This window comes from Monomorium pharaonis, chromosome 2, assembly GCF_013373865.1.
Source record: "Monomorium pharaonis isolate MP-MQ-018 chromosome 2, ASM1337386v2, whole genome shotgun sequence".
NCBI classification, from domain to species: domain Eukaryota; kingdom Metazoa; phylum Arthropoda; class Insecta; order Hymenoptera; family Formicidae; genus Monomorium; species Monomorium pharaonis.
In genome coordinates this window covers 2,580,523-2,605,019 of record NC_050468.1, presented here as the reverse complement: position 1 = coordinate 2,605,019, position 24,497 = coordinate 2,580,523, and the positions used below count along the sequence as shown (strand labels likewise).

Here is a 24,497-nt window from a genome sequence, read left to right as displayed (position 1 = left end):
GCCGCGCAGTCGCTCGAATTTCGGTAGGTACTCCCCTAGGAGGGCTTCGAGCTCTTGCTGCTGTGCGGGCGTGCACGGGGCGAGTCCGGCGGTTGGCTCGTCGTCCGGTGTCAGTACTGCGATCTCTGGTAGGTCCCATCGGAAACCGGCCTTGCGGAGCAGATTTATCCCGGCTATGACGGCGGAGGTCAAGCCTGGCAGCACATGGAACGTGTGCCATCCACGGTAGTGGCCTATTCGGACCTGGGCGTGCAGCTCTTCTTTGATTGTGGCGGTTCGGCCATCGGCCAAGTGTACGGCGGCGGAGATCGATCGTACTCGAGCGTGTGATCGCACCTGCTCGGCGGTGTCCGGTGCCAGGTAGGATAGGACGGCCCCGCAGTCTAGTAAGGCGGTGTACTGGCGGCCGGCGATCTCGATGCTCCCCTGCGGTCGTGGGTCGGTCGGTGTGTTGCGGGGGTTGATGCTCGGTAGTTGGCTCTTCAGGTGCTGGCGTCCGTGCTGGTAGACCGGGGGCCCCCCTCTGTTCCCTCGGCCTGCTTGTCGTTTCCCGGTGTGCCGTGGCAGTTGCGCGTCAGCACCCCTTCTTTGCCGCACTGAGAGCAAAACAGCTTCGGCGGTCGTTTGCAATATCGGCGGGTATGCCCGCGCTGGCCGCAGCCCCAGCAGCACTCACGAGGGTCATAGGCGGGAGCGATGGCGGCGACGGAGGCCTTCGCCTTGTCCTTGGATTTTTCCGGTGCCTGGTAGCTTCGCTCGTACTGGCGGGCGCGCTCGTAGTCGTCGGCGAGTCGTAGCATCCCCGAGAGGTCGATAAAATCGGTCCTCCGGATGTAGAGGTGATATTCCGGCCGTAGGTTGTGGTATATCCGCTCGAGTCTGTCTTCCGGTGGCATGCGCCCGTACCTGCGCATGAGTGTCTGCAGCGCGGTCACGAATTCCCGTGCCGTCTCGTTTGTGCCCTGCGTACGGCGGGCGATCTCGGCCTCGAGTTCGAATCTTGTCTTGGCGGGTGCGAAGTACTGCCGGAAGCTTCGTTCAAAGTCGTCCCATACATGCCAGTCGTCCCGGTTGTTGCGGTACCACAGCAATGCCTGATCTTTAAACAATAATGGCAGACACCGCTGTAGTTGCGCGTGCGTTAGCTCGTAGCTTATGCGGAAGTCCTCTAGGCGTTCCAGGAAGGCGACCCCATCCTTGCCGTCAAATTGTATGCCCCACTTGCGGACGGTGTCGAGGAGGTCCGTTGCGTCCGACATTTTCTTTCGTCGCCGTGCGCGGGGAGTTTCCTCCAGGACGGTTTCGCGATCGTCCTCGCTGGTGTCTTCGGCTGCGGTTTCGTCGTACTTCTCAATGTTAACTTTGATTGCGGCGGGTCTCATTGCGGCGGTTCGTATCCTCACTTATTCGAGTCCCTGTTCGGGCGCCATTTGTAACCGTGAATCTTGTATGCCTATTGGCTACGGATAGCCGCGGGATTCAGGGTCCGGGCGGCGGGCTCGAATGAGTGAGAAAACGGTGTGTTCGGTATAACGTTATATTTATTTAATAATTCCTTATTCTACTATATACAATATCTTATGCTACTATTTACAAGGAAGTACTCTCGTCGTGCGAGGCGATTCGTGTGTGTGTGGTACTGGCGACAGTGTCGCGGCGGACGCTGGTGTGGCGCGGTGCCCTGATTGGCCGTGCGGTGTGCGTGCCGATCGGTCGGCGTATAGTCGGCGATGGCGGCGAATCGCGGCGCTGTGGTTGGTCGCGGCGGCGCGACGTGCGGTGCGGTGATGTGGCCTTAAGGCCCGGCGCTAGCGGCGCGGCGGTGTGCGGTGGCCAGCCTGGCTGGCGGCGCAGCGGTGAGTAAGCGGTGCGGTTGGCGGCGCGGTTCGTTACCCGGTCTCAGCTGATCGGCGCATCAGCTGTTCGATCGCGCTGCTGTTGTCACCCCGCGTGGTGGCAATCGCGGCACCGGTTTCTCCTCAGCACGGAGTCCCCGGGACGGAGCGACGCGCGACCGCTCAGTGCGCGGCCGAGAGCTCGGGTGCGGAGCGTGGCGGTGTGCGGCCCCTCAACACGTGGCCGGGAAGGCACTCACTGCGTGCCCGGGTAGGATCGCTAGGTTAGGAGACGGCGCTCAATATGCGCTCGAGGATGCCTGGCTCAGTACACCAGGAGGAACGGTCTGCTCACTTCGCAGGCCGGGGAAGCTCTGACTTCTGTCGCGAGTGGAGGGCTTATATACCCTCCACTCGGTGGTGAGGGAAGTAGAGAAGAGCGGAGGGAGCGAGCGAGGTAGGGGTAACGGCCTTACCTCCGTTCAAGCGGTAGTGGAGGAACGGCTCGTTACAATTTTATAATCCATCTCTAAATCAAAAGGAACAAATTTAAAGAAATGATATTATTTTCTATCGTTCTCGCATTTTCTGTTAGAAAAGTTTGTTCCATTGTTGCATCATTTTGATTAAATATGAAGAAATATTTATGAATATATCGTGTAAGAGAAAAAAGATAACGATGAGAGAACTCGATGTAGCAAATATTATAATAGATAAAAAAAAAACTATTAATTTGAGAATCAATCGTGAATTTACGATAATGATTTTACGAATAAATTTACGAATTTTTATCAATGTTTTCATCAAGGATTTAACAGTACGATACAATTCGACAAGAAACAAAGTTCGAGTTGTATGATACTGTAAATAAGATATTTAAGAAAAAGAAAGAATATATCGTCAATGTACCGAAAACTATCATTAGTTTACTATATTCACAATTACGATAGAAATTAGATTATTTGAAGATTCCATAAGTTTCCATCGCTTTCTCTCTTTTGACTTTCTCAATCACAAAAGTTTATTACGGTTTTAATTTGTCCCTATCTTTGCTAAATAATTTTGTCAAGTAATTGCGAATGTGCGTAACGACGCGAGTCTAGGCGCGGTGCGGTGGGAGGCGAGAGCGGCCATTGATGCGAGTCTAGACGCGGTGCTGCGGGACGTGAGGGCGGCGAAGCACAGGCAGCGGCGCCGCTTCTCCTCCTTCTCCCCGCCGCCGGCAGCCAATGCTTCACACAGTGGGCCGCGCTACGGCTCGAGCGGCTCGGCTCTTCCTACGGCGCGCTGCGGCGCGCTCTCATTCGCACAATTAAAAAAATTGATATCTCGATTATTTGTAAATCTAACCCAAGAAAATATTGGACCTGTATGTTCATCTCGATCCCTTCTACCTTTTTACGAGTGGTGGTCCACATGCGTTGGGACACCCTGTATATATATATGTATATATATATATATATATATTGTATAATAAATTATTAAGTTAAAAAACTGTAGCATAATTGTGAAGAAAGACAAAGTAAGATACATTTATTAAGTAATTAATAAATATAGGATTTTTAGGTTTACACGTAACTATATAGACAAAAAGACGTCTTTTAGATTTCTAAAAGACATCTTGCGATTTCTTGCAATATCTGCATTTTTTACGAAAAGATATCTTTTCGCGATCTAAAAGATGTCTTATGCAACAGTTTGAGATATCTGGCGATGTGTAAAAGACATCTTGAAGAAATCTAAAAGATATCTTAAAGATATCTAAAAGATGTCTTTTTGAAATAAAAAAAATCTATATGAGACATCTTAAAGATGTCTTTTATACGTCTTGAAGACCTTTTCTAGAATTTTTTTTAGACATTTATAAAGGTTTATACATTTATGCGGAGACTCAGAGAGCTTTCTCCGAGAAGAGATGCAAAGACCCGTGGAATTCTCTCCATCAGGATACAAAAAATTTATTACGTAGGCTCTAAGGGTTGAGAGCTTACTACGATTGCTATCATAAGTTAATCCATCACCGTAAGTGATCTTCTTATACATATAGCTCTCAGAATGTAAATTTTATCACGAGAAAGACAGCATCGCGTCGTCGCCTATAGCGGCGATTCCGCGAACTACATCACGACTGCGGATGCTGCACACGTGTGCACATTGTATTGTCGCGGATGTTTCACCGCTACATGAACTACTAAATTATGATTTAAAATGTCTTTTTTTTAATGTTGAGTAATAAATACATAAAGACGTTTATAGATATCTTAAAGAAATTTTAGAATTGGTCTTCAAGGTATATGTATAAAAAGCCTAGTTTACACCAAGTACTTGATACGCGTACCTAGAGATACTATAACAGAGATTCGCCGATGCGTTAATGATTTCTGATTGGCTCCCGTTGCTTGGGGTATAACCGGAAGTATGAGAGAGAAAGATAGATATAACTGACAGAGAAAGCCTAGTCGACCTAACCTGTCACCTGTCAAAAGAAAACAGAGTGTCTACGTGTCTACCAAATAGAATATAAAATCAGAGAGAAACCTGAGGTTGTACATATTTTTCTACGAGTCTAAATACAATGCTTAAATTATATTTATAATACATAATGTGTATATAAACATAATATGTATTTATATAAAATAATATATAATTTCTTAATAATCAATTTATATTACTTAACTTTATATGGAAAAATTAATGAAATATGTCTAAACCTTTTTTTTAAATATATTGTGTTTTAATATTTATTTTGTTCTCAATTATTAAATATTAATAACTACAAATAAAAAAATATATATTATATTGTATTCTTGCATTTACAATCAAAATAAACCGCCATCGAAAACGTCATATCCGATATCCGGTTTTACCCCAAGACGGCACATCTGCGAATCTCTGTTATAGTGCTCTAGTTTACACCGAGCACTTGGTACGCGTATCAAGTAGTGAATTTAAGCTGATCAGCCAATGATTAAACACATTCACTAGTTATTTACTATTTGATACGCGTACCAAGTGCTCGGTGTAAACTAGAGCAATGGCTTAGTTTACATCGTCAAAACCTTAGTACGCGTATTGGCTTAGTTTACATCGTCAAAACCTTAGTACGCGTATTAAGTTTGGTGTGCACCAAAGCCTTAGTACGGGCGCGTTTACATCGAATGTACTAAGCATGTACTGTGAAAAATATAATACAAATTTAATTCATGTTGATGTCTCCTACTAAGACATTTTCACACCGGTTTTTAGATTTTAGCACTGAGGTTATGCTCAATTGCTAAATTCTCTCTAAAATGCGTTTTATGCGTTTACATCGACATTTGTATCACTTGGTACGCGTATCAGTTTAGTACGATACTCCTACTTGATACGCTCGTACCAAATTGATCCGGCAGCGTTTACATCGTGCGTACTAAATATTTAGTACGAATTTGATACGAATATGGTACCTGATACGCGTATCAAATGCACGATGTAAACTAAGCCATTAAGTTTGGTGCGCACCAAAGCCTTAGTACGGGCGCGTTTACATCGAATGTACTAAGCATGTACTGTGAAAAATATAATACAAATTTAATTCATGTTGATGTTCCTACTAAGACATTTTCACACCGGTTTTTAGATTTTAGCACTGAGGTTATGCTCAATTGCTAAATTCTCTCTAAAATGCGTTTTATGCGTTTACATCGACATTTGTATTACTTGGTACGCGTATCAGTTTAGTACGATACTCCTACTTGATACGCTCGTACCAAATTGATCCGGCAGCGTTTACATCGTGCGTACTAAATATTTAGTACGAATTTGATACGAATATGGTACCTGATACGCGTATCAAATGCACGATGTAAACTAAGCCAATCTTGGTAGTTATCTTGGAATCAAAGATTTGCGGCAAATGTTGACTTATGCTTCATCTATAATCCATGGATAATCTTTATAAATTTCAAAATTCAAAAATAATAAATCTCAGTAAAATCGCTTTAATGGCGGGATCCTTCTTTTAATTATTGTAAAAAAATCTAATAATATGTCGATAATTTAATTGAATTATATTATCTATTTATCATTTTAGTCTTCCGATGGTAGTCAACCAAGATTGATCGTATCTCTTAGGTCTGTTCAATATTACTTATAAAGAATGTTAGTATTATTAATAAAATAGTTCAAATTGCGGAGAAATAACGTTCTTGTAATGATTTGACTCCTTTTGTCCTAGAACATCGAAATATTAATTAAAATTTAAGAAAAGGGAAAAGGAAATTTTTGATGACGTCACACGATCAACGAACAATAACTCATTGTCGACCCAGCTTAAATAAGATTCGAGTATGAATATCGGCCTTACTGCACTAACGCAGCAATGCAACTAAAGAGAACATTTCTTTTTTCCTTCCACCATAGTCTTTATCGATAAATTAATTTCAATTAAAAATCTTTATTCAACCATAATCTATTATATATATATATATATATATATATATATATATATATATATATACATTCCATAATCTATTAAAAATAATATCCCATCTTTAAATTTCAAAAACATAAAAATTTTTTTAATAAAAAATTGTTTCAGGACAAAAAATCCGACAATATATATTTATAATTGTAAGAGAATTCTGTCTTGCTATATTTTTCAATAAAATGTAAGCTTTCATTACGCAATAATTTTTCATTTGTCTGAAAATGAAATAAAATATAACAGCGTTAACATATAATGAACAGACAATAAATAATAATGTTCATTTCTTATTGTCCATATATTCAAATTATACATATATACAATATTTTGCATGTATATTTTTGTTGCTAGAATATAGATATAATCGTTTATTTTTATATAAACGACAGAATTTAATAATTAATTTCTATCAAATTTGTCTGGCTCATAGTTTTTTCTATTTAGCTGTATTGCTACAATTGATGCAAAATAAAAAAATTATTTTTAACTTATTGCACCAGTGCAGTTAAAAAATAGGTCAATTATCTAAAAAAAAATTAGATAATAAATACTAAATTAATAACTTACTAAATAATAAGTTAGTAAGTTAATAACTTTAAATATATATAAAATTATTTCAAATGTTATATTTTTAATGACACTTTAATTAATTGATACAAGAAAACAAACAGAAAATAAATACTAAATTAATAACTTACTATATAATAAGTTAGTAAGTTAATAACTTTAAATATATATAAAATTATTTCAAATATTATATTTTTAATGACACTTTAATTAATTGATACAAGAAAACAAACATGGACGAGCTATAGCAAACCAACCAATTTTGTGTCAGCATAATTTAAAGCAATTATTTGTCAGTTAAGCCTCAGTGTTATCGGTATTAACTGGAATGTCTTTTGTATCCTTCACTTCTACTTCCAATATTCTAGGACCATATAAAAGAACGTATGCACAATGCCAATCTCCACCTCCACTGAGTTTTAAAACTTCTTCGCTTGTAACGGCTGTAACAACGTCATCATCGCACTTCATCCATGTATCACCCTTCTGTCGAATCCAACTGACATAATGACCACTGCTGCTAGAACGTCCTCGGTGCGTCAAAACTGCTTGTAATTTATAATAGCCACTATTATTTGAACCCAAATCTACAATATATTGATAATATTAATATTGAATTTTTAAAACACAGGTAATCATTGAATTAAAAAAAAAATTTTACCATCTTTAAACCAAAATAGTTCTTTTCTCATCTCTTTTTTTACACTATCTCCTTTATCTTTAGTTTTTTCATTACAAGATTCCACTACCAAATTATCTTCATACTCCTTAAATTTTTCACGCATTGATATAAGTTTATTTTGGAGTTCGTGGCTACATAATTCAAAAGCATCAAATTCCAAGGGAAACTTTACGTCTTTTAAAATTTTTGCGTTAATTGCTTCTTTTTCCTTGTAATAAAATCGTACAAATTGTATAGTTAAATATGCTGGCAACCTGCTAATTTTTGACTGAAAAATGCAGAAAACATATTAATACATTAAAAAGTATGTAATAAATCTTTCTCGTCACATGTATACATTTTATCATATTTTTATATTTATGTTTAAAGCTATTAATTTTATTATGAATACATTGATTCTTCTAAGGTAAAATACAAGATTACCTCGCACAATTTAGATAGTAATAACACATGTGTATTAATAAGAAAATTACCGTTTTTGTATAATTGGCATTTCTTCCAAGCGTCGGAGACATTTTTGTAATTTGTTCTTGCATTTTGTTCCTAAGCCCAAAATACATATGCTTAACTTCAGTCGAAATAAAACAGCTCAATTGTAAAAATTCTTCTTTTCCAGTTGTGGCTGGTTCATCCTCGGATTCAATACACTTCAATTCATAATCAAATATACCTCCAAAGTATTGTTCAATAAACGATCGTGGCTTAGAGGCTTCATTATTATCTTCCAGTACATCTGGGTTATTCTGTTACAAGTACATATATAATGTTTTCAATAATGATTTTATATATAATAACAAATAAACGATAAGGTAATTGCGTTTATTTATAATTATATATAAAAGGCTCTTAGATACTCGTTGCAGCCATATTGAATTCATGTTAGAAGTGAGAAATATTGTGCTGAAAATTTTTGCTTATCGTTTCTAAATAAAAATATATTTCAATGAAATAATACTTCAAATCGTAGTATATTTGTAAGATACGCCAAAAACTATGCTCTTTCTTCGATAATTAGTCATATGAAGTCTAGTTATGTGACAAAATATGCAGTTTAACAGCTGTTGAAAGGAGCGAAAAATATACATTCCACATATTATTTTGTTCATTAATCTTAATTTTCAGTAACATTAATAAATTTTAGAAGTCTTACAAATATATCACACATTACGACATTAACACAAAGCAAATAATGACATGCAAAAATAAATTGGGTTGTCAACATGTCACTTTCTCGCTTTGTAATTTTTATTCCTATCCTTTATTACTTTGTCATTGATGTCACAGAGATCTCGCCTGAGAGGCAAGAAGCCTTAACAATTTTAAAAATTGTTAGCATAATGTTTAATAACCTTTGCAGGTAACTTTTGTTGCAACATCCTAATTAACTCTGTCCAACATTCATTTGCATCTTGTTGTTGAAATACACCCTGTTCTGTTTTTTCTGCAAATCTTGGAAAAGCCAAATGTAGCATTTGTAACAAAACAAGCGGTGCCCTAGCTGTTCCCTTGTCCATGTTATCATATAAGTCTCTTAATGCCGCAGTTATACTTTGTGCAGTTATTGATAAACTTGCACCTGTTGTCCAACCTCCTGAAAAAACCTTCAAAGCTTCCCGTAATTCTGGTACAGTTTTTAAACATTGTACCGTTGCATTTAGATAACATGTATTGCCAAGATTAAGTAAACCAGATGGTAAATCTAAAGCAGTAGCCAATTCAGCTTCATTCATGTCTTCCAAGAACACTGGTTTTTCTGTTGGTTCAGTAGGTACATCTTCCTCCTTAGAACCCATCATAAGTATCGTGACACCCTAATTGTAATTAACAATCACATTATAAATCTTTTAAAGATATATTAAGTTAGTCCAATTATGTATATTTGTTACATCTTTGAGTTTTAGATTGCCCCAATCGTCATCTTTGAGTGTCATTCCTTTGAGCATTACTTTTTGTCTCTCTGGTTGAACTCCAGTCAAGGCAAAGAGCTGTGCTTTAAATAATATTGGATCTTCCTCTGTATTAACTTCCACATTAGAAAAGAGCTCTTTGCCCCATTTAACTTTAACTAAAATATATTAATATTCCATAAGTATATGTAAAAAAAATTTTTAATGGTAGAACTATTATAAATTAAACACAGTTAGAATATAATTTTTTGTAATCTTTTATTATAAAAACATCTAAAAACTATAAATTAAATTTTTTAAATTTAAATTAATAATAATACAACATAAATAAATATCATATGTAAAAAAAAATAATATTAACAATTAGTTTCAATTTATATCTTGGACTTCTTAAACTAAAAGCAACTATTTTTTTTTAATAATAATAATAATTAATTTCTAGAGATATTGAAGTATATGTAAGTCATGCAGAACTTTTTATTTTGTAAAAGTAATAAAAATTAATTTAGAGGTATCATGATCTACCCTATATTTGGCCTGTTCTTTTTCTGCTATATGTGTGCAATAAAAATTAGAATAAAACATATATATTTATTTAACTCTAACTTATTACATCAGTAATGCAGTAAAAAAGAAGAGGCCTTGTAAAGGTGTCAAAAATCATATGTTCAGAATGTTAAAAATTAGGTTTTTTCTTATGAGCAAAGATAACTAAGTGTTCTTCTCCATTTTTAATAAGCTTTGGATATATTAAAATATATTTAAAAAATAAGAGACATATATTTTTTAAGTCCATTCTTATACGTTAAGGAAATAAAATTAAAAAACACTTATTTTCTATTGAAACAAATATCGTCAAAATTATAACAGACAGAAATTTTTAAATTTTTTATATTCCCACCACTTGAAATTTTTCAAAACACTATTAAAAAATTTCTTAAAACCATTTAACGTTTATTCAAAACATTTTTCTATCTTTTACAGCTTCAAGGACAATTGCTTTAAAAAAAAATGATTAAAAAAAAATCTGTTTCACTTCCTTAACATGCAAGACATACTTATAAAAAATACATGTCTTTTATTTACATCTATATTTCAATATATCCAAAACTTATTAAAATTAAAAGGAGACACTTGGTTGTTCTTTTATATTAGATCTCTTATATTTGTATTTTCAAGCAGTTATATTTCAGATTATATTCCACATAATTTTTAGAATTACGTAAACTATAATTATGTGGAAATTAAACTCACCTTTAATATTAACGTATATTACAAACTCTAATACTGAATTTTTTAAATTGTATTTTTTTATATTATAAAATGAATGTGAATATAAGCTTTTAGGTTAAAGAAACACACTATGATAGTCAAATACATACTTGTGTATTGAGGCATATTTGTTTCTTGTAACTGCAACTTATTAGTATGTTATGCCTATAAGATATTGAATCAATACAATATTTCCTTTTTTAATAACAATTAAATAATCGCAAAGTGCAAAGTCAGATTCGCGGCACTTTAGACATCAAACATGTGTTATAATAGTGTATAATGGATAATCACGAAGAATCACGAAGAATTTACTAAAGCCATGAGCAGTGTTGCCAAGTCCCCAAAAAGTTTTTCCCCACCAGTGTTGATTATAAGGGTTTGTTCGCGTTGCTTGAAATCCCCAAAATGTTTTGCACTTTAAGGGCCGATTTCACCAACTACGGTTACCTTAACCGGCCGGTTATTCCATTGGAATTGACCAATCGCATTTGTTAATTTTGCTTAATGACAAATACGATTGGTCAATTCCAATGGAATAACCGGCCGGTTAAGGTAACCGGAGTTGGTGAAATCGGTCCTAAGCCTCGTCTACAGAAGTTGCAAGCAACCAGTTGCGACTTGCGACAGCCAATGATTGTCGAGCTTTAAAGCCTTGTCTACAGAAGTCGCAAGCAGCCAGTTACGACTAGCGACAGCCAATGATTGTCGAGCTTCAACTAGAAACTAGGCGTTCATTGGCTGTCGCCAGTCCTAACTGGCTGCTTGCGACTTCTGTAGACGAGGCTTAACTAGAAACTAGGCGTTCATTGGCTGTTGGAAATTGCAACTGGCTGCTTGCGACTTCTGTAGACGAGGCTTTATCCTACAACTACGACTGTGACATTTACATCTTGTTCTCTGCCTTCGGCCTTAATTATTACGCCATGTTTTATGCTTCGGCCCTTGGGCCGGATCTACAATAGGTGTAGTAAGCCTTATGCTATAAGAAATTGACCATAAAAAATTATAATCGAATATGAGAAGAATAATCGAATATAATTGGTTAATTCCTTATGGCATACGGCTTATTACACTATTGGGTGCTTTCCATTTAGTAACACAAGTCGACACAAGCATCGTTCTATCTTTTTTTATGTTCAATGAGTAACAAAGATAGAACGACACTTGTGTCGACTTGTGTCATTAAATGGAAACCCATTGTAGATCCGGGCTTACGCGTACGCAGGTTACGCCGCATGTAAAGTCACCCTAAAGGTGCCGTCACATGCGGCGTAAGGGTATATCCACACAACTTGCAAGAAAATTGATTGATCTACAAACACTTACATAAGAAAATAAACCAATTGAATTTCTTATGCATATGCTTATGCGCTTATAGAAGTTGTGTGGATATACAATAACTTGCGGAATGCGTAACTCATGTCGACCAATCACATCGTTGTAGAGCACATTGGGTGTGTTTGAGGCATAGGCTGGTATTCATTATCAAATCTTAGGCTGGTATTCATAGTCCAATCTTATTTAAAGATCGTCTCAAGCAATGTCTTAAGATGCTAATACGGCTTTGTGATTGGCTGATGGCATCTTAAGACTGTACTTAAGATGATCTTAAATATGAGATTCGACTATGAATACCGGTCATAATCATTTCATAATCAAATCTCATTTAAAGATCGTTTCAAGCAATGTCTTAAGATGCTAATACGGCTTTGTAATTTGCTAATGGCATCTTAAAACAGTATTTAAGATGATCTTAAATATAAGATCTGACTATGGCCGGAATTCATAGTCGAATCTTATTCAAGTTCCAGCTTAAGCACGATCTTGAGACGTCAATGCTGTTATTTCATTGGTTAAGTAAGTCTCAAGTCGGCTCGAAGCTAGACTTAAGACAATGCTTGAGCTTAAAATCGGTCTATGAATCCCGTCCTATGAATACCGGCCAACAGAGCTTGTATTAATGGAGGGGCCTTGGTGCATCGCGACTATAGACATGGACCTAGTTTACACCAAGCACTTGGTACGCGTATCAAATAGTAAATAACTAGTGAATGTGTTTAATCATTGGCTGATCAGCTTAAATTCACTACTTGATACGCGTACCAAGTGCTCGGTGTAAACTAGAGCATAGGCTATGTTTCAAAATTTACATGTCAGTACTGAAAATCTATAATTTATGTAACGTGTACTATAGATTTTCAGTACTGGCAGTAAATTTCGGAACGCAGCCATAGGACAGAATTCATAGACCGATCTTAAGTTCAAGAATTAAGTCTTAAGAGCCACCGCACAAGCTTTTTCGTAACATGTTACGTTACGTTAAGTGCTCCATAAATCTAAGTTCGTACTTAAAATTAAACTTACATTAACGCACAAAAAAACTTTTAACGTAAGTTCTTAAGTTCTTACGTTAAGGATTTCTTTGTGCGTTGATTTAAGTTAAATTTTAAGTACAACTTAGGTTCGTATGGAGTACTTAACGTAACATAACGCGTTATGGAAGAGTTTGTGCGGTGGCCCTTAGTCTAGCTTCGAGCCGACTTAAGACTTAACCAATAAAATAACAGCATTGAAGTCTCAAGATCGTGCTTAAGATGGGTCTTGAATAAGATTCGACTATGAATCGGCCATAGTATTCATCATGTTAAGCGATGGGTGCCGCCACGGTGCGGAGGCAAACGGTAACTAAAAATAGGTCCATGATATGCTGTTTGAATGCTTCGTAAAAGACTTAAGAGAAAATGACTTTTTTGATAAATTTAATCGATTTATTAAACTACGCAGGTGAGGGCAGTCGCGAATATATTGAAAGGGAAAATGTGAATGCACATCACTTGATGTACAGTGGCATCACAAGTGATGATAAAGAGAAAACAAGTTTAATATTTTTATGTCTGAAGTCAAGCGATTTATACAGTAATCCACATGAAATTAATGTATTAATTATAAAAAATATTGATGAAAAAATTATTAAATGTTCATGTTTGTGCAAAGCCGGGTCTGGACGATGCAAGCACTGCGTAGTAGTATATATTTAATTAAGTATCTTATATATTTAATTAGGTAAAATTTATATATAAATACAGGGTGTTTGGTAAAGATTTATGCAATTTTTATAAGCAGGTAGAGCGCATTAAGCTGAACAGAAAAGTCCTTACCGTTTTTCTATTTTCGCAATAGTTAATGAGTTATCGACTTGTAAAATTTTCTGTATTAGCCCGGCCTACCGGCAAATGCAAACGCGCCGAGCGCCAGGGCCGCCCGGCCACGGCGGCCGCCCCTTCCTAGCGCTTGAACCTTCCCCTACAGCATGAAATATTGCTGCAACGTTGCAGAAATATTGCAATAGTGCATAATATAACCAATATTGCAGAAATATTGTAGCAATATTACAAATATAATATTCCCTAGCAAATGTTGCACAATATTGTAGCAATATTACAAATGTAATATTTCCTAACAGATATTGCACAATATTGTGGCAATATTATATTGCAACCGTGCAAAATTTATTTCCGTATAATCCGTATTTCTTAATCTAGAACTAACAATAAGTAATATTTTACATAGTTTTAAGGGACAAATAAAAAAATAGAGCAGGATATTTTTATTTTAAATTTTTATGTAAGATTAGAGCTAAAAGATACATAGATGTGCAACAAATTCTGTAATCACGACAGCGTTGCGTCCCATACTAGATTGAGTGAAGCAAGTCCAGAAGATGTTCACTCTGACTTATATATATAATACATTAATTAAACATGTGTGAACCATACATGCATGTGTAATTCTAGCATATAAATTGATCAGGATGGGCATTTTCTGGACTTGCTTCATTTTAATGCTTACTTAAATCTAGAATGGAACGATATTCGATATCCGTTGGTGTATGTTAATTTAATTAATTACTTTTTTAATTAATAATTTTTTTAATTATTGTGCCGTAACGGTATGACAATAAATTCATTTTCCGTTTTTCGTATAATACACATCTTACATATTATTTGATTAATTTAACCACCTGCAACATTTCCTTCATATTGCGCATTAACGTTTCAGAAATATTACAGCAATCTTACAAGAAATATTGCAGCAATATTGCTGAAATATTACAGAAATCTTACGGGGAATATTGCAGAAATATTGCAGACATATTGCACAATATTGTTTTGGAGCGGACATAGGAATATTGCTGCAATATTGCAGCAATATTTTCTGCAATATTCCAATCTTGCAAAATAATATTTCTGCAACGTTGCCGCAATATTTCATGCTGTAGGGGTTGAGATTGCTAGGTGCGCGGGAGGAGTTGTTACAACAAGCGGCAATGGCTACGCACAAGCGACGCCTAACGCTAAATTCTCTCTTCGAGTTATGATAGTTCCTTACTTTTTTTAATGAAAATAAAATTTTCTAACGACAAAAAGTATGTGTGTACGTGTACATACATACAGTGTACAAAAAAATATCAGTTCTAAAATGCTTAAAGAAGCGATTACTAAATTTATTTTTTTAATAATTAACGATTATTTTTAATAAAAAATATTTTTTTGATGATAGTCTTAAACGTCGTAAACTGTCATTATAAATTTTAAAAAAAGCTGTTATCATATGCTCAAAACAAAATTTATACTTCATCAAAAACATTAGAAAATTTTATCGATTAAAATAGAAATAACAACCAAATAAAATGTGTTTCAACTTTATATTCTTAATTAAAAATTAAATGACGAGGATATTTATATTTTTAATAAAATTAATCCTTGTGATAGACTTATAATACACGGAAAAAACTGTATGGTAAAAAATTACTATGGTAAGTAGTAAACACGTGTCAAAAAAGAATTATGAAAATTTCTATTGTGTTTTTCATTAAATTACGACAATATTTACACTACTTATATGATGTAATTCTTTGAAATTTCTTCTTACAGTTCGTGGTTACTATCAAAAATAATAAATCATACATAATTTTACTGTAACATTTTCTCCGTGTAGATTTACGAATATATGAATTTATTAAATGTTTGAAAATTTATAAACAATATTTATTTAATTCGAGAAAATTTTAGTATGTAAAGTGTGTGTGTGTGTGTGTGTGTGTGTGTGTGTGTGTGTGTGTGTGTGTGTGTGTGTGTGCGTGCGTGTGTGGTGTATGTACATACGCGAGAAAAGAATAATCACTTTGTGACAGGAAAATGATTATTCTTTAGTTCGCAATTTTATATCACTGTCACTATTCATGCTGATTACTATACAATACACGCACACGTAGAAAAATATGATTCTAGTTTTAAGAAAATCAATTATTCACTTTTAATTTAATTTTTTAAAAATAATTATCTTATCTTTAATGGTTGAAAAGAATATTCTGTTGATAATAAACACCTCACTTTACATAAAACAAATAATGTTTAACATTTCCGTGTATGTACATCTCACACACACACACACACACACACACACACACACACACACACACACACACACACACACACACACACACACACACACACACTTTACATATTAAATTTTCTTGAATTAAATAAATATTGTTTATAAGTTTTCAAACATTTAATAAATTCATATATTCGTAAATCTACACGAAGAAAATTTTATAGTAAAATTATGTATGATTTATTATTTATAATAGTAACCACGAACTGTAAGAAGAACTTTCAGAGAATTATATCATATAAATAATGTAAATATTATCGTAATTTGATGAAAAACAATCAAAATTTTCATAATTCCTCCTTGTCACGCTTTTATTACTTACCATAGTAATTTTTACCATAAAGTTTTTTCCGTGTATTATAAGTCTATCACAAAGATTAATTTTATTAAAAATATAAATATCCTCGTTATTTAATTTTTAATTAAGAATATAAAGTTGAAACAATAATTTTATTTGGTTGTTATTTCCATTTTAATCGTTAAAATTTTCTAATGTTGTAAATTTGTTTTTGAGTACATGATAATAGCTTCTTTTAAAATTTATGACAGTTTACGACGTTTAAGACTATCATCAAAAAAATATTTTTTTTTAATATTCATTATTTATAAAAAAAAATAAATTTAGTAATTGCTTCTTTAAGCATTAGAACTGATATTTTTTTGTACACATGTATGTACACGTACACATTGTGCGTAGGCATTGCCGCTTGTTGTAACAACTCCCCCGGCGCGCCTAGCAATCTCAAGGTTCAAGCGCTAGAGAGGGGCGGCCGCCACGGCCGGGCGCTCGGCGCGCTTGCATTTGCCGGTAGGCCGGGCTAATACAAAAAATTTTACAAGTCAATCACTCGTTAACTATTGCGAAAATGGAAAAACGGTAAGGACTTCTCTGTTCAGATTGATGCGCTCTACCTGCTTACAAAAATTGCATAAATCTTTACCAAACACTCTGTATATATTAAAAGTATTATTATACTTCTAATTAATTGATTTTAATGTAACAAATATTTTTCACTTAATTTACAGGAAAGAAAAGTGTGATATAGAAAGATCTACATGCACTGATACCCATCAGATAGCCAAGCGAGATTGAGCATATCGAGCAAATTAATGCACTGCATGCATGTTGTGAACTTGTCCACAATTTGCTGTCATTGTAATTTAACATGGAACAAAGTTAGCATCAGGAGGGCAAATAACCTTCATAAGTTTATGAAATTGTAAGTGCATGCATTGAGGAATAAACTTATCACATTGACAGCAAATGTGCATGCATGTTGATAACTTGCCGTCAGTTTGTTGAATTCTAACAAAGAATTTTACATAATATCAGAACAACAGACAGGTTGAAGAAACACCTTGGCTTTATTTTGATGAAATTAATAGGGAATAAGTGACAGCAAAATGATAACACGTTGCCTTTATTTGGCTATCTGGGTATGGAACAGAAATGAGGCAAATTAAAAAACGTTAAAACAATGTATAAAGCGGTACCTTCATTAAAAAATTTTGTCATGGATTACAAAAAGAATGTAATTACAAGGTACCCAAAGTTAGTCAATTTGTAATCACATTATATAAAAGCAAATCATTTTCTATTGGTGAATAAATTGTCTGACTAAATTGCATTCTTCCCCAGACAGCACACGGATATCCATACGACATCCATAAGACGTTCTTAATGGATATTGAGGATATCCACAGGACATCCGTTTTACATCCTTTGGACATTCTATGGACGTCCATGGGATATTGGTTTATGAAACTGCCCAGACAGCACCAGATATCGTACGAATATTATACTCTCATACGTAATGTACTGTGATCATACCGAATATACGTAAAACATTCATATAACGTCTCAGTAGAATGTCATTTTGATATATCCTCAAGATAAACTTAGAATATAGCGACTGAACTTCGCAACTCCTACTGAATATACTGAGATTATATCTAATATACTCAAAACATCCGTAAAATATCCTATGATATATCTCATGTATATCTATCACATATTTCCAAAATATCCGCGTAATATCGAAAGTGAATCATGTCAACGCTATTTATGATCTGTAACGTTACGCATTTTCGTCTGCCGTGTGATGCAGACACGTGGTGAAGTGTAGGGTGTGAACGTGCGAACACGAACTCACGGACAACGTGGTTTTCTCAGGAATTACGCCCAGATAACTCTGGTATGTACATAAGATATAATATAGTAACGTAAACTATAATAATATATATATATTGTATATATACATATATTATTTAGGTTATAACCTACAATTATCTGAGCATTATTTCCCAAAGCACCCCAGCGTATTCAACAGATATTACGCTTCATTTTTTGCGATAGCTTCCTGATGTGCGAAATGATTAATTCCTCTTCTTATTTCTTCTTGCTAATTCTGTATGTTTAATTCCTTGTTCCTTATTCCTCTCATTATGCATGAGCCCATATAATGTGAACATACTGTAGACATATTGTGAATATACTGAAGATATACTTTAGACATACGTATAACATTCTTAAGATATATTCGGTATATTCTCATAAACTGCCAGCGAAATTCTATGGGATAAGGCAACGCGGACATAGTACGTTATGAGTATATACTCGCCATATCACAGACGTATCTCTAATATTATACGAATATTGCAATATACTTTCGCAATATCCTATTATCGTTCTCATAATCTACATGTGCTGTCTGGGTGGTGGACATGCTATATCCGTAAAATATGTCCGATGGACGTCTTATGGACGTTCTATGGACGTCCTATGGACGTGATAAAAAGCGGTATTCAAAATTAAATTTTACATTAAATAAAAGGGTAAAAACAGAATAAAATATATAAATATAAATATTTATTTTAGAAATTATATTATTCTTTCGATAGATTATACATTAAACAATTTTAATTAAATAAGTATCATACGTATAATATTAATTAAACCATCAGCTTAAAGTATTTTGTAATTATCACACACATATATATATAGTGTGTATCCATTGTTTAACGATTACAGTGGAACAAATATTCTTTATATTGCAGACAATGACTGCAGCATGCGAGTGATCTCGTCTAGGCAACAAATGATTGTGACTCGTCAACTATAACAGAAATTAAATTTTATGTTTATACACACACATACACACACACATATATATATACATGTATACATAGGCTACAGAGTAGACTGTATAAAATCTTATTGTGTGCCATTGGCTTTGCCTCTACCTGGTTGATCAATTTGCCAATATATTCCATCACAAACTCGTCTTTAACGAAAATGATGGTGCTCGGCCGACGCTTGCTTGCTCGTAGGCTCTGATTGTTCCCGTTGCTGCAATCTCTAATCTCGTTGCTGTTCTTTATCGAGACCTTTGTCGTAATCCGCGTACACTTTGCCGTCGTCTATTACCATCTGTAATTATACGTCTAGAATTCGTCGCTGCTACCGTGTACACGTAACCGTTCTGTTTACGTACGTAGGTCAGAGCCTACGAGCAAGCGAGCGTCGGCCGAGCATCTATCATCATTCTCGTTAAAGGAGAATTTGTGGTAGAATATATTAGCGAATTGATCAATCAGGCAGAGGCAAAGCTAACGGCACACAATGAGATTCTTTGCTGCTCTCGTAACTTATAATTTCTGAAAATTTTTAGGATTTTTATCTGACTGTGTAAAACATGCTGATAACCAACGAAAACCTAACCACTACTACGGCCATATTGCTTTTTAGTTCACTTGTGCATGCAGATGGTGTTGGCGGAGCGAGTACAAATAAGGAAAGCATATGGACATACAAAGTGGTCCATTTTAGGATATCCCTTCAATGTCCACAAATGTATATTCTATGGATATCCTTATAAGGTCTATGGACATCAGGACAAGAAATGGATATAAAACAGATATTCATAGGATATCCTGTGCTGTCTGGGTCTGTGGTAATAAATATACTTTTCTTTGAAGCAGTATTAAGTGCAGATCTTTTCTCATTTATTGTAGCCTTCTTTTAATTTATAAGCATACTGTTTTTGTTATCTGCAAAAATACTTGATTGTGTACATTATGTGAAGAATTTATATTCATTATTTATGCAATAAACTAATTAATTACCTTTTAATATACATTGCACAAGTTCATCTAACATACATTGACTAACTTCATGTGCCACGTAATTACATTTTTTTTGTAATCCATGACAAAATGTTTTAATGAAGGTACCGCTTCATACATTGTTCTGACGTTTTTTTAATTTGCCCGATTTCTGTTCCTTATCAGTGCACATAGATCTTTCTATATCACACTTTTCTGTCCTGTAAATTAAGTGAAAAATATTTGTTACATTAAAATTAATTAATTAGAAGTATAATAATACTTTTAATATATTTATATATAAATTTTACCTAATTAAACATATAAGAGCTGCTACGCGGTGCTTGCATAAGACGTCCAGACCCGGCTTTGCACAAATATGAGTATTTAATAATTTTTTCATAAATACTTTTTATAATTGATACATTAATTTCATGTGGATTACTGTATAAATCACTTGACTTCAGACATAAAAATATTAAACTTGTTTTCTCTTTATCATCACTTGTGATGCCACTGTACATCAAGTGATGTGCATTCTCATTTTCCCTTTCAATATATTCGCGACTGCCCTCACCTGCGTAGTTTAATAAATCGATTAAATTTATCAAAAAAGTCATTTTTCTTAAATCTTTTACGAAGCATTCAAACAGCATATCTTGGACCTATTTTTAGTTACCGTTTGCCTCCGCACCGTGGCGGCACCCATCGCTTAACATGACAAATATCTAGACCGAGGATTGTCCCAAATTTCAGGAGTGGGGGTAAGGCTTACGTACGATATAACGGGAGAGTCTCAGATGCGTAACAGTAATAAATAGACACAGTAACAAACGGACACAGACCAAACGGACACAGTAATAAACGGACACAGTAACAAACGGACACAGACCAAATGCGCACAGAGCGAAACGGACACAGTAACAAACGGACACAGACCAAATGCGCACAGAGCGAAACGGACACAGTAACAAACGGACACAGACCAAATGCGCACAGAGCGAAACGGACACAGACCAAATGCGCACGGACCAAATGCACACGGACCAAATGCGCACACTGCATGTGCGCACGGACCAAATGCAATCCATGTACATTGCAAGCAGAGTAAAGTCCACATAGGTTAGCGACTTGGACGGGGTGGGTGCGGGAGGGGGGCCGAAGGCCCCCCGTGTGTGTGTGTGTGTGTGTATGTATGCAAAGCATTCACTGCATCACATGGGTTTGCGACTTTCCGTGTGTGCATTTGATCCGTGCGCATGTACAGTGTGCACATTTGGTCTGTGACCGTTTGTTACTGTGGTCGTTTCACACTGTGTCCGTTTGTTACTGTGTCCGTTTTGCACTGTATCCGTTTGGTCTGTGTCCGTTTGTTACTGTGTCCGTTTCACTCAGCTTGCTGTGTCCGTTTATTACTGTGCGCATCTGGGACTGACTCAATATAACAGGTATTTCCTTCTCTCTTATACACGCCTGCGTGTGGGTGAGAAGAAAATACCTTTTACATCGTCCGTCCCTTTTCAACGTCTACGTTTGTTCTTTTCTACGTATGTCTATACGGGAGAGGTTCAATAGCGCGCAGTACAATTGAACACGTTGCAATTGCTCACCGTGCTATTAGACACGAAACATTGCGCACCGTTCAGTTGGACACAGTTCGATTAGACACCGTTCGATTGGACACAGTTTGATTGGACACCGTTCGATTGAACACAGTTCGATTGGACACAGTTCGATTGCGCACCGTTTGATTGGACACAGTTCGATTGCGCACCGTTCCGTGGCACACCGTTCAATTGCACACCGTCCAATCAAACACATATTAAATATTCATACATTATGGCTGCGTTTGCAATGTGTACATAAATTAGCGACTTGGACGGGGTGGGTGCGGGAAGGGGGGGCGAAGACCCCCCTTGCACCCCCCTCTCCGTGTGTGTGTGTGTGTGTGTGTGTGTGTCTGTAAAGCATTCAGTGCACCACATGGGTTTGCGACTTAAATGGTGTGCAATTGAACGGTGTGCAATTGAACGGTGTGCAATTGGACAGTGTGCAACTGAACGGTGCGCCAATGAACGGTGCGTTACTGAACGGTGCGCCATTGAACGGTGCGCAATCGAACGGTGCGCAATCGAACGGTGCGCAATCGAACGGTACGCAATTGAACTGTGTCCAATCGAACTGTGTCCAATCAAACGGTGTCCAATTGAACGGTGTCCAATCGAACTGTGTCCAAACAAACTGTGCGCAATTAAACGGTGTGCAACGTTTCGTGTCTAATAGCACAGTGGGCAATTCCAACGTGTCCAATTGTACTGTGCGCCAATGAAAGCCTTTTTGACTATACCCCCACTCCTAAACCGAGCAGGCCTGATCGCGACGCGCGCGGAGAGAATCGACAGAGAGATGGATATATTCTGTCTTTTTTCGTGTAGGAAGAAATTCGTAACTATACAATCTGAGGGTGCGGTCCCATGGAACGGATTATGCGGAAGCGGAACGAGCGAATCACCAATCACAGGACCGTTTCGACGGAATCTTTGAAAGAGTTCTATCAGAATGATCTCGCGATTGGTGATCCGCTCGTTCCGCTTCCGCATAATCCGCTTCATGGAACCGCACCCTGAGGCCTCCCAGATAACACAGGGATGAACAGAAATTCCTAAAAATGTCATTTTAATGAATACTTGGAGAAGTAGATAAATGAATACATAAAGAGTTCTTGAGGAATTAGCCACAATGAGTTCACATTAAAGTATTCCTTAAGAGTTCATTGTAATGAATACCTCGCCATTTATTATTTGGAATACTTTGAGTATTTATCAGAAATTACTCGAGTGTTTGGATAATCCAATTACATTTTTATAATTATATATCGCTTAATAAATGCTAATTTATACTTTTATACACGAAATGCGCTATATTTAATTAACAAAACAATATATTAACAAATATGTATGGATAAACAAAAAGTGTTTATGGATCATCACGGGGCGTTAGGATGCGTACGGTCTTCGAAGTCAAGCACGTTGGCAATGGTTAACACTTGGATGAATGACCGTTTTTTCAGGTACGGAAATTAAACATGCTTTAACAGGTACGACTATGGCTTGGCTGAAACATGGTATAATCTTCCTCTTACAAAATTAATTAAAATTTTTTATTTTTTAAATTTTTCTGAGAAATGTTCCAATATTATAAAAATCGGAACATTTATCAGAAATCTTGAAAATAAATTTTTTAATTCCGTTTGAGATATTTACTTGAGGAAGTCCTAATGAATACTTTAAGAAGTTCTGAGGAATTTCAACAAGTAATTCTATATGAATACTTTAGGAAGTTCTGAGGAATTCTAACAAGTAATTTTATATGAATACTTTAAGAAGTCCTGATAAATTCGATCGAATCATGGTGCATGTAACTTCCTACGTTATTCTTAAAGTATTTTTCTATGAATTTTTCAGGAATTACTGTTCAGAAAGGAAGACTACTTTATGAATTCTTTAAGAAGACACTGGATAATCTGGGCCGATTCTCGAATTCGTACGAAAAAAGATTGCTTACAAAGATAACACTGTGCATTTAATAAGTGGTACATAATTTGAAATCTAAAAGATATATGCCAATCAATGAATGCACAGTATTATTTTCGTATGTAAAAATTATTTGTATTAATTGTAACAGCCCAAGGCCCAAATAGACAGCAAGTAAATAGGCTCGTACCTGCCGTACTGCTCGTATGTGTGGCGCTTCTTTCTTTCTAGAAAACGGAGTGGTGGGGATGTCCAACACGAAAAGAGACAGAATATATGAGAATATATTCATGTCTCTGTCGATTCTCCCCGCGCGGACTCCGGCATATAGCAATGGCCCCTCCATTAAGGGGTTACACCAACCTAGACGGTCGAAAAACAGGCCTAACTTTGATATTTTATTCCTCCTAAACGGGTAGTGGGAATTAAATGAAATTTTGGGTGATTACTGACTTATGTTTCGACAATATAAAAAAAATTTTTTTATTAAACAATGGCGACGGAAAGCAGAAATATGGCCGCCGACACACATTGAGGTTTGGAAAAACGCATTTTGCGGTGACCACTGTCCCGTCTAAACGATCCATCTGAAACAAAAAAACAAAATGGTGTTTTTAAGTTAACAGTAGTGGTTTGTCGGTGACGATCGCCGATTGTCGATTTTATCGTTTG

General features: G+C 36.0%; 1 protein-coding gene and 1 long non-coding RNA gene across 3 annotated transcripts; both read right to left on the bottom strand.

Moving 5' to 3' along the window:
* Positions 1-7,037: 7,037 nt before the first annotated feature.
* LOC105832585 (ubiquitin carboxyl-terminal hydrolase 14) lies at positions 7,038-11,045 on the bottom strand. Of its 2 annotated transcripts, none has more exons than XM_012673682.3 (6): positions 10,839-11,045; positions 9,436-9,614; positions 8,899-9,360; positions 8,023-8,292; positions 7,529-7,817; positions 7,038-7,454 (listed from the first exon to the last, which is right to left on the bottom strand). In XM_012673682.3, the coding sequence occupies exons 1-6, from the start codon at positions 10,852-10,854 to the stop codon at positions 7,165-7,167; spliced, it is 1,506 nt and encodes a 501-aa protein (XP_012529136.1). In that variant the 5' UTR covers positions 10,855-11,045; the 3' UTR covers positions 7,038-7,164. The 2 variants fall into 2 exon arrangements, with proteins under 2 accessions (XP_012529136.1, XP_036138787.1); XM_036282894.1 differs by lacking the exon at positions 10,839-11,045 and adding an exon at positions 10,711-10,830.
* An 8,931-nt stretch (positions 11,046-19,976) lies between these two features.
* LOC118644476 lies at positions 19,977-24,165 on the bottom strand. The gene is made up of 4 exons (XR_004962248.1): positions 24,016-24,165; positions 20,604-20,869; positions 20,314-20,513; positions 19,977-20,238 (listed from the first exon to the last, which is right to left on the bottom strand). It is a non-coding gene; the product is annotated as an uncharacterized LOC118644476 (long non-coding RNA).
* Between the last annotated feature and the right edge of the window lie 332 nt (positions 24,166-24,497).

Excerpts from the sequence above, each read along its gene's own strand:
- LOC105832585 (XM_012673682.3), bottom strand. Across the intron at positions 9,361-9,435 it reads GCAATCTAAAACTCAAAGAT|GGTGTCACGATACTTATGAT; the intron begins GTAACAAATATA and ends AATTACAATTAG. Across the intron at positions 8,293-8,898 it reads AACAAAAGTTACCTGCAAAG|AATAACCCAGATGTACTGGA; the intron begins GTTATTAAACAT and ends TACTTGTAACAG.